Source organism: Nansenia antarctica (assembly GCF_963989245.1).
Source record: "Nansenia antarctica genome assembly, chromosome: 2".
NCBI lineage: Eukaryota > Metazoa > Chordata > Actinopteri > Argentiniformes > Microstomatidae > Nansenia > Nansenia antarctica.
The window spans coordinates 9,719,630-9,731,081 of NC_137675.1; the positions used below are offsets into that span (position 1 = coordinate 9,719,630).

At 42.8% G+C, this 11,452-nt stretch overlaps 2 protein-coding genes across 2 annotated transcripts; both read left to right on the forward strand.

Annotated features, from left to right (window-relative positions):
• Positions 1 to 2,098: 2,098 nt before the first annotated feature.
• LOC308151909 (inhibitor of growth protein 2-like) lies at positions 2,099 to 3,709 on the forward strand (the record flags this gene model as incomplete). Its single annotated transcript, XM_080524803.1, has 2 exons — positions 2,099 to 2,243; positions 2,988 to 3,709. 2 exons carry the CDS (start codon positions 2,099 to 2,101, stop codon positions 3,707 to 3,709), a joined length of 867 nt encoding a protein of 288 aa, XP_080380929.1.
• A 4,524-nt stretch (positions 3,710 to 8,233) lies between these two features.
• On the forward strand, positions 8,234 to 10,337 carry LOC308149771 (microcephalin-like; the record flags this gene model as incomplete). The annotated part of the gene is made up of 5 exons (XM_080522661.1): positions 8,234 to 8,270; positions 8,448 to 8,539; positions 9,141 to 9,259; positions 9,491 to 9,575; positions 10,197 to 10,337. The coding sequence occupies 5 exons, from the start codon at positions 8,234 to 8,236 to the stop codon at positions 10,335 to 10,337; spliced, it is 474 nt and encodes a 157-aa protein (XP_080378787.1).
• Between the last annotated feature and the right edge of the window lie 1,115 nt (positions 10,338 to 11,452).

Sequence of the window (11,452 nt, forward strand, 5' to 3'; positions counted from 1 at the left end):
GTTAGCTAACTAGCTAGCTAATGTTGTGAGGTGCAGAGAGCGGGATCCTGGAATTCTTGTAAGATTATGAAAATGACTGATGATGAATGATGAATTATAACTTAGCCTACGTGAGGAAGAAAATAGTAGTTGTACATGTTACTGTCCATCTTTATGACTTGCACACAAGCATGAAGTCACACTACTGTAAACAGCTTTTTTAAATTCAAATTCAAATTGTAACTGTCTTTAAGTTCACGAGGTCTGGCCCTCCCACATGCTCCCCAACATTCAAAATGGGTCAATATTGGATTTTAAATGTTTTGTTTTGTTATGGTAAAACTCATTTCCGGGGAGCCGCCATCTTGGAAATATGCAACGTAGGGGTCCAGACACACCCAATTATAAATATAAGCATTCCAATGTGTTTCTAATGGCCAAGAAACATAAATAAGACACCAAGTTTTTATTTGAAGCTAATTTGGTTCAAAATTGGAGTCAGGGTTGGCTATCTCTCATCACTGACTCTCAGTGGCGGGCGGTGCATTTCACACCTAGGCCTTCAGTGATGTCCGACACATTCCTACCTGAATTATTCTACCTCTTAATACTATCGTTATGACGCCATGGCTCTAGAAACTAGACAGAAACACAGTATAACCGGGCGTTGCATCACCTTAACATAGTCAGACAAGTACAACAGAGTTATATTAATATTTCCGAAGCATTTTTAATCAATAAATCCGCATTTACAATGAAGAGTGTTAAACTAACATCTTTAAGATCGCTACATTACCCACGTATGTCGTCTCGTCCACCATAATAGCGAAAAAGGGTGCCTTTTTAATCTCCATTTTGATCTCTTTTCCCATCACTTCAGCAATAGCAAAAATCAGGTCGTTTTGTATTTTGCCTGACGTCCCAGTAAACACTTTGTTTGTGGACAGGTGGTAATGTAAATCTGGGTTGTTTTCAGCAAGAAAAGAAAGAAGCTCAATGTAGTTTCCTCTGTTTGTGGACTCGGCGCTTTCATCGTGTCTCCTAAATGAAAGTTATTGTTTACCCAAAAACAGGACACAATCGATCAGTATTATCGATCAGTCAACGAAAGCTTTCGTTGTGGAGCTCCGTTTCCCTGCGCACTTTCAAAAGTTTCACATCTACCGGCATAGTTACGCATCTCAATAGTGAATATCAATAGTGCGTATCAATAGTGCGTATCCAATCAAAAGACGTGCTGGGTGCTGACATCATTGAGCCTTACAGCAGGCGCCGTTGTTGCTTTTGCTCGCCAACTCGAAATCTACGTAGGTTTCCACTAGGTACGCCACAGGTTTTCTCGTTCAACGTTAAGTTACAGGTCGTATTCGCGGCACCGTTTATTGTGCAGGCGGGCAGATTTTGGAGCCCCCTAGCAACACATTTTGATTGGATAAAAGCTCTAACATAAAGGCCAGCCCTCCAAATCTCAATCGGAGACTGGAAGCAGCGCAACCAAGAGGAAAGCTATGAAATGAAGAGAATAGACTATGGGGAATCATTAATACATATTTGTGGAAAAAATATATTAAAATAAAATGTATATTCTGATGATGTTTAGGCCAGCAGAGAAGGCCTTGCTGGCCCTGACGGCACACCACTGCTGACTCTCCACTTCCCCGCTTGATATTCCCCTTATCTTAAGCCTAATGTGTCCATCCCTCTTTTCATGGCAACCCCGGTTTTCTATGGTCTTCTTTGGTTTGAGAAAGTGAATTGCATTTATAGTTTGTAAACGTCAGCTCTTCTGGAGGCTGTGTATCGAAACAAGAACATGTGTCCATCAGAGACTGGACAGGCTGGGCAACAACAAAAACTTTACGTCAACTCCGAATTTTTATGAGCAATACATACTACATAAATACACCATAAAAACCTACACCATACTTCATCGTGCTATCACACCAAGGACAGTTGATGGATGAATTCTGGTAACATTATTTATTTACAGATTAATGGGAACCAGTAAAGTTTTACCTATCTGCTTTTACTGTTCCCTACTCCTTTTCATTATACTGAATCCACAGGCCAGGGTTTTTTCCTGGCCAGTGATCGTGTACTCAGGGAAAACTCCTTGAAGATGTTAGGCCATCACTATCCAAACATGGAGACGAAGTCCCAACTGGTCAGCTATGTGGAGGATTACCTAGAATGTGTGGAGTCCCTGCCCCTGGATATACAAAGAAATGTCTCTCTGCTGCGAGAGATCGACACAAAGTATCAAGGTATTGCATTTGGATTTTTGTCGTATCTAGTGTTTGTAAACGTTATGTAGATTTAAGTAATTTTCCCTAGATGGCTTATCATGTTTTACTTTTGACATGAAAATCCAAAACAGGCGTGTGCACAATTGAGCTGGTGCACAAACAAGTTTGATGGCGAGTTTGATTTAACGTTCAAAGTTGGTCGAAATCTATCGTCCGAGTTTATAAAACAAGGCACTGCGATTGCCTCCGCAAAGTCAGGTCTGAGTTGGTTAGCTCCAGCACTAGCTGATCAGCCATTTTGGCAAGACCACTCTCGAAGATAGTAATAATGTAGTGATCTGGCATGCCTGCTATAGCTGTTTATAGCTGGCGCTTTATTATCCGATTCTTGTTTTTCTAGTTATTTTATTTGCAAGATACGCGGACGCCAGCAGCGTCGAGAACTGGCTTTGTCTGTACAGTGGAACGCAGCAGTCTAGTCTGCAACTGAGTTGTACGCCCAAGTCAGTGTGCTGCAACTAAGGTTTGCCACTGGGACAACCTCCTGATCACAGTCGAAAATAGGATCACTTCCTGAACAGAGCCTACATCACCAATGCGGAAACGGTTTAGTCGTCGCACTGTAATACAGATCAATGATACAGACATGATTGTGCATGTCATGCAAATCCGTATGCGTTGTTGCTTCTGTGTTCAGATGGAGCTCCTCCCCGATGTACCCTATTGGTCAGTGTCTTGTGTTGTGCTCATTTGGCTTTGCAGAAGTCCTGAAGGAGGTGGATGAGGTCTACGAGAGGTACCAAGGCGAGCAGGACGCCGCGCAGCGCAAGCGGCTCCAGATCGAGCTGCAGGGGGCCCTCATCTACAGCCAGGAGCTGGGGGACGAGAAGATCCACGTGGTCACCCAGATGACGGAACTGGTGGAGAACCGCTCCCGCCAGATGGACTCCCACTCCCTTTGCCTCCAGGAGCCCAGTGAGACGGAACGGGTCGTCACCGAGACGAGGAGGTCCGTCCAGGAGGTGGCGGCGGCGGCACCGACGCCGCCGGAGCGCTCCTCGGCCCGCCGGCCGCGACGCCAGCGCCACAGCGAGAGCCGCGACTCGTGCCACGCCTCGGCCAACGGGGGCACGACGGCGGAGCACCCCGGGGAGGAGCTGTCGTCCACGCAGCCCCGGGAGAAGAGGTCCAAGTCAAGTTCCAAGAAGAAGAAGCACAAGGCCAAGCAGGAGCGAGACACCTCGCCCGTGGAGTTCACCATCGACCCCAACGAGCCCACCTACTGCCTGTGCGAGCAGGTGTCCTACGGCGAGATGATCGGGTGCGACAACGACCAGTGCCCCATCGAGTGGTTCCACTTCTCCTGTGTCGGACTCACCTACAAGCCCAAGGGGAAGTGGTTCTGTCCCAAATGCAGAGGGGACAGCGAAAAGACTATGGACAAAAGCCTTGACAAGAACAAAAAGGACCGGAGATCGAGGTAGTGACGAGTGGTCCCATCGTACCCACAGATGCCCATAGATGGGTTGAGAAGCCAGATGTTGCTGTGAAGCCTAAAGCTGCCATTTTCTGTCTGTATTGTTTACCTTTTAGTTAGACGTGTACGTTTGTTACTTAATACACTTGACAAAACGGAATGAAAGTATCTCAAGAACCATCTTTTGGCTCACTTGTCCTCATTAGATAGTCTAGAATGCATCTCAATTGTTCTCCCCATTTGTGAAAAAGAATATATTATCCTTGCCCGTTTTCTTGCCTTTCAGCAGTGGTGTGCCGTCAGGGCCAGCAAGGCCTTCTCTGCTGGCCTAAACATCATCAGAATATACATTTTATTTTAATATATTTTTTCCACAAATATGTATTAATGATTCCCCATAGTCTATTCTCTTCATTTCATAGCTTTCCTCTTGGTTGCGCTGCTTCCAGTCTCCGATTGAGATTTGGAGGGCTGGCCTTTATGTTAGAGCTTTTATCCAATCAAAATGTGTTGCTAGGGGGCTCCAAAATCTGCCCAGCCTGCACGATAAACGGTGCCGCGGATACGACCTGTAACTTAACGTTGGAACGAGAAAACCTGTGGCGTTCCTAGTAAACCTACGTAGATGCGAGCAAAAGCAACAACGGCGCCTGCTGTAAGGCTCAATGATGTCAGCACCCAGCACGTCTTTTGATTGGATACGCACTATTGATACGCACTATTGATACGCACTATTGATATTCACTATTGAGATGCGTAACTATGCCGGTAGATGTGAAACTTTTGAAAGTGCCAGGGAAACGGAGCGCCACAACGAAAGCTTTCGTTGACTGATCGATAATACTGATCGATTGTGTCCTGTTTTTGGGTAAACAATAACTTTCATTTAGGGGACACGATAAAAGCGCAGAGTCCACAAACAGGAAACTACGTTGAGCTTCGTTTCTGGCTGAAAACAACCCAGATTTACATTACCACCTGTCCACAAACAAAGTGTTTACTGGGACGTCAGGCAAAATACAAAACGACCTGATTTTTGCTATTGCTGAAGTGGGAGAAGAGATCAAAATGGAGATTAAAAAGGCACCCTTTGTCGCTATTATGGTGGACGAGACGACAGACGTGGGTAATGTAGCGATCTTAAAGATGTTAGTTTAACACTCTTCATTGTAAATGCGGATTTATTGATTCAAAATGCTTCGGAAATATTAATATAACTCTGTTGTACTTGTCTGACTATGTTAAGGTGATGCAACACCCGGTTATACTGTGTTTCTGTCTAGTTTCTAGAGCCATGGCGTCATAACGATGGTATTAAGAGGTAGAATAATTCAGGTAGGAATGTGTCGGACATCACTGAAGGCCTAGGTGTGAAATGCACCGCCCGCCACTGCCTTTCAGTATATTTGATTCCAAATAAATCAGTTTGATGAATCATGAGTCTCAATTTACTGATCACTTATATGAGGAAGGGACACATTTATTTTGTACAGTTTACAGATTAATGTCACATTTGAGATTTATGTTTTTGTCTCCCAATTGTCATTTTAATTTACCATTCTCAGGCACAGCACCTCAGTATCATGTAGTGAATGTCTGCAACACTGAAATAGGCGCTCATGTTTGTGGAGACTTTCCACTAGATATACCTTGTCAAACAAGCTAAATATCTGTTGTGTAAAATGTGTTTTCTTTTTTTATATTCATTAAAGAAGTAATCCTTGTTTTGTTGACATATATTACTCATTGTATCACCATGTTAGAGGACGTGCCTCTGTAAATGAAGCTATTTACAAATATTCATGAATAAAAGTATCAAATATAGAAGTCCAACAGAACCAACATCTCCCTCTAAGCCTTATGGGTCTTCATCCTCGCTGCTGGACTCTCCGAACAGGTCGTCCTCTGTGGTGGCTTTGGTTGCCGTGATGTAAGCCTGATGGTGATGAGGGAGGGGCTGTGGCTAAGGCCCAGCAGTAGGCTGCTGCTGTCCCCTCCCAGGAGCGTAAGGCACCGGACAGGGGCGTCAGGCGTCAGCACAGAGAGGACTCTGCAAGCCTCCAGGTCCCACACGCTGAGCTCACCTGTGTTGGGGGTAGTGAAGGAACACACATACACACAATATCACACTCTTCTTTCAGCTATGTGTGAACACACTTCAGTCACACTGTTTGTGACACTCCTAACTATCACCTGAATGTGAACACAAACACTTGTGTGAACACATGAACACACAAACACATGTGAACACATGAAGAAACAGACAATCAAGCTGAATAATGAAATACTTCATGAAATATTTTTATCATCTCAACCTTAAAGGGATCCATGGCTGAAATCATGTAAAATCATCAATTTATCTATTTTTCTACCTGATAGCAGGATGGCTTTAGCTCCTCCTTTAGTTATGTGAAGCTGGCTTGACACATCTAGCCTCAGACTTCCATAGCCAGAGATGGTCTTATGACTCCTCCTGAAGGGGTCCCACACCTTAAGCCTGGTCAAAACAACACAACACAGGGGCACTTAGGTGGCGTAGCGGGTTAAGCGCTGACCATGTAACCGCAGGGTCCCCGGTTCAATTCCGGCCGGGGACAAATCCTGCATGTCATCCCTTCTCTCTCTCTCACCCATCCTTCCTGTCATAATCTCTACTATATCTGTCATTAAAAATAAAAATATGAGTGGGACCACTCAGAAAAAATAACTTAATAAAACACAGAAATACTGCTCCAAACATTGCATTTATCATATTACTGTAGGTAGTTTTCAGACGACTCAGACTGAAAGACCAGAATGAATTAACAAAACAAAAAAAACAAAAACATTCAGTAAGTAATGGTCTATGGAGTTGTATTTCTCCCTGTCCAGCCAGCGCTGCTTCTCCTTCTCCCTCTGGGCCTCCCTCTCCAGCCTCCTCCTCCTGGCAGTGCGGCTCTCTGTCCGTCTGTCCCACGGCATCACTAGAGCTAGGACAGAGGACACAGCATCACTAGAGCTAGGACAGAGGACAGAGGACAGAGGAGGACCCATTTACTTCATATCGTATGCACAAAACTGAATGACTCAACCTGACCACAAATCCTTCAGTGGCAAAAATCCAGTCCAAGCCATGCAAACGATTTATGTATTGGTCAAGACAATGGTAATCCTGCATGAACTGTCACTACTTCAGTGCATCCTAATCACACACCAGTGGTGTGACCAGGTATAACCCCAAAGCATTATATTACTCTCAGCAGGATTAATGGCAGTACTCACACAGAAATTAAGTACTGCAATTGCAGACCTAATAATAATAATAATAATAATAATAATAATAATAACAATAATAATAATATAATAATAATAATAATAATAATAATAATAATAATAATACTCACCCACGAGTTGAGCATTGACCAATGGAATGACAGGGTACTCCGTTTACAAAGGAGCCGCGAGCCTCACACGTAACCATAACAAAACAGCTCACCTGACGACGAACACGCAGTTTGAGGATCAAGGGCATATCGACTGTAAAAAATAGTCTTGACTGTGAAAAAATTCTTGACTGTGCAAGAATAGTATACCAAAGTCGTTGACAACGAACTAGTAGTTATATATATACAGTATATAGTTATATATAGTTATATATATATACAACGAACTAGTAGTTATATAACAAAACAGCTCACCTGACGACGAACACGCAGCTTGAGGACAACGGTAAGATCATATGAACTAGTAGTTCATACTAGTATATATTATATAGTATTATAACCAAAGTCGTTGACACTACCCTTTCATTAACCCAAGAAATGATAGTCTGGCTAACCAGCTTTTTCAGGGTTTGCTAGCTAACGTGTTAGCTTCTACCACACTAGTAAGCAGCCGTCTTGCTGGGTAGCTAGCTGGGTAGCCAGTCAGCCAACTACGAACTCTGGCTTGTTGATTTTCAACCTTTCTCTTTTCGAGAGCATTGATCATTAAGCAATATCACACGAGAGGGAGTGTGTTATACTGAATATCAGCACGACAATCACAGCCGTGATATTCAGTATAACAGCACGACCTCGAGTGTGATATTGCTTTTATACAACAGTTCTCCAGCGCGATTTATTAGTTAACAGTAATAAGCGACAACAGATTATGATTTGTTTGTTTATTTAATCATAAAAATAAACAAAAAATAGTTGTTTTGTGTACCTTAAAAGTTGTCGAAAATGGGTTTGAAATGGAAATTCCCAACTGCCAAGTGTGGAGTTTTGAACATTCCACCATTTGTGTGAAGTACAGAAACATGTCATCCATCCCAATGCTAATCTCACAACATTCCAGGACCCATTGAAATTCCATTGCTATTGTTCAACTGTTCAACTGTCATCTTTCCTGTTTGTTATCAGAGTAATAACTCACTTTCCTGTTTCTTATCATACATAAACCTGCACCGCATACACCAGCTGGGTCATATTTTTGGCATAAGATGTAGGAGAAGTAGCAAGCACACTAATTATTGTCATGTTCATGATTACAGGTGAATGTGAATAAGATGGCCACAAACAGCAACTCTGCTGCCATCCTTAAAGGTAGGCCAAAATGCTGATGTAGTCTGACACTGCATTGGGTCAGATGTGAGACATTGCTTTCATTTGATGTCTAACTCTATTACTAAAAATCATTTAGAATGAGAAGAGTGGCGTTGGTATCTCAACTGTTTGTCTATACATCTAAATCCGAGTGTGAGCTATTGGTATTTTGTGCAGATGTTGTGGCCTATGTCGATGTGTGGTCCAGAGAAAAAACGGAGAATTACTCCAAGAGCGTCATCCAGCAGCTGTGCGATATGGGAGCTGAGGTGAGTTTTAAACAGGGTTCCCACGGGTCCTTGAAATCCATGAAAGTTTGTGAGTTTGAGAAAAGAAAATCAAGGCCTTGAAAGTTTTTGAAAATAGACATAGGTCATTGAAAGTGCTTGAATTCCCCGCTCTCTCTCTCTCTCTCTCTCTCTCTCTCTCTCTCTCTCTCTCTCTCTCTCTCTCTCTCTCAAAAAACAAAACAAAAAACCTAAAAATGTTTAACCTAATTATAGTAGATAAGCCACATTGCTTAACTTAAAACACAGTAACTTATATACACATATTTCACAATATATTGTTCACAATATATAAGGCAAGAGACCTGTGTTCACACATTCAAAAGCCTCTCTTTTTAATTGTTGTCTGTGAGCGGATAGTTCCTATTATATCAATTCTCATCTAGATCTGTCTCAAACTATGCCATGTTGGGTCCTTGAACTTGAGGGAATTAAGTCTTGAAAGTCCTTGAAAGGTGCTTGAATTTGATGTTTCAGAAGGTGTGGGAACCCTGTTTAAACCCCTACATACCATTTACTGAAGTTTTTTTTAAATAATGATACTCTTGTCCTTCACACTGTGACCTTCCTTCTACAATTGCAGGTGACAAAAAGATTGAATAAGCAAGTCACCCATGTGGTCTTTCAATACGGCCATCCAGCCACATGGGATAAAGCCCAGAAGACTGGTGTGAAGCTTGTATCAGTTCTCTGGGTGGCCAGGTAAACCTTGGCTTTTTCTGCCCTGTTAAGTGCAACATTGTGGTAATGACAACAATGGAGTTTAACAATGGTATTTCGTTTGTCAGCATGCCCAGTTGGTGACTTGTTATTTCCTTGCAATACTTATACCGGCCAGAAGATGTCACTGACAGTTAAAAAAAGAAAAGAAGAAAAAAACTTTTCGGAGAGAATATATTTTTTTTATTTACTTCATATTTCCATCGTATGCAGATGTAAAGATGTCGGTGAGCATGTGGATGAAGAGCCGTATCCTGCCTTAAACGATGAAGCCAATCCTGTGCTCAGGAGAAGGGCAGTAAGTGATGTGTAACATTCTTAAGACAAAAACAATGACAGCGCAGGGTTAGACATTAACGGTTGCCCGATTGCCCGGGGCAAGTAAAACATTTGCTGTGTTTGTTTGCGCAACAGCAACGACGCTGCTGGATCCTGGATCTGTGTATCGGTGTGCAGGAAGAACAACGGACGGCGCAGGCGCCAGACCAGACTAGATGATTGTGGAGTGAAGATATTATTAAAGCGTACGCACTGATCGACAGACAGGTGGACAGGGGGTACGCTTTAATAATATCTTCACAATTATCTAGTCTGGTCTGGCGCCTGCGCCGTCCTGTTCTTCCTGCATTACCAGGATCCAGCAGCGTCGTTGCTGTCGCGCAAACAAACCCGGCAAATGTTTTACTTGCCCCGGGCAATCGGGCAACCGTTAATGTCGAACCCTGCCGGGTAATACAGAAGTAGTCTTTAGGCCTATGAAAAGACATTAGACACTGGTGATAAAGGTGGAATCATTGTCAACTAGTTGTGTGTTTGGCAAAAAAAAAAACGACATGGTTGTGTGAAGTCAAAAGTCAAAGCTTGTCTTTATAAGTTTGATTATATTCCAAACATAACACAGTTTTTTTGTTTGTTCCAGCATCGTTCTAGGCAGCCAAAAGACCTCCCCGTGCTGACCCCCGAAAACAACAAACGCATGAAGAAAGAACTGGACAAGCAGATGAAAGAGCTTCATCCAGTGCCGTCGCCACCTTTTTGTAAGACACCTCTGTTCATCTGAAGAATACTATAGTTGGCGTCTAAAAGAGCTTTGTGCTTGAAGGTGGTTTCATTTGAACATGTTCTGTGTTCACAGTTACAGATGTGTCCCCTTACCTCATTGATCACGAGAATGGAATAGTCTACCTCCCTGGCACAGACGCCATGGCACAGCGACTGAAATGGATGAGAGAGGAACATGAGAAGTTCTCTCCCCCAGGTATATCTTATATACTGTATATCACCAATTGCTTGACCCGAGGGTTACAATTGAACCTGATATTTACAGTTATGATAATGTATAACAAGTGCAATGACACACACTCCAAACATTCTGCTGCCACCAATATGAGCAAGATCTTTTACATTTTAGCAGACACTTTTATACAAAGCAACTTACAATTAGAGATTTCAGAGACAGTCTCCCTGGAGTAACTTAGGGTAAGTGCCTTACTCAAGGGCACACTAGTGGTGGTGTTCCCAGGTGGGATTTGAACTCATGACCCTCTGATCACCAGTCCAACTCACTATCCACTAGACCACCACTACCCCCAAAATGTGTTTCTGCCCCAGTTTCGAACATGATAACCACTACGCTATGGAAACGCTATAGAATTGTATGTGCTTCAGCTGAGAAATCTGTTTGCTTGCTGTGACTCTAATCAATGCATTCTCTCAGCTTCAGAGATGGCAGAGTCCAGATTATCACCTGAACTCGAGTCTTCTCTTGGGAATACACCATCACACATCTCCCAGCCGGGTAAGGACTTGGGAATCCTTTGTTGATTCTCTGCTTTGGATTGTTCTTGGTCTAATCTGTAATACTTACCTAATGGGAGATGAGTTTGATGATTGATTAAAATGACTGGTTAGAATTAACCTATATTACTTCACTTATTCTCATATTTTGTCCATGCAGATACGGATTCTGAACAAAAAGCCAAGGTTGGCCAACTGGACTGTGGAGATGCTTAGAAATAGTTTTTACCTTTTTAACAAATGTATGCTTAAGAAAAAAAAAACTTCTTTGTTAGCCCTTGGTCTCTGATGTTAACATGTTGCTGCTAATTTTTGTACCGTAGACTTCCTGATCTATATGGTAGTACTTCCTGCCCCTTCAGTAGGGGCAACCTTGTG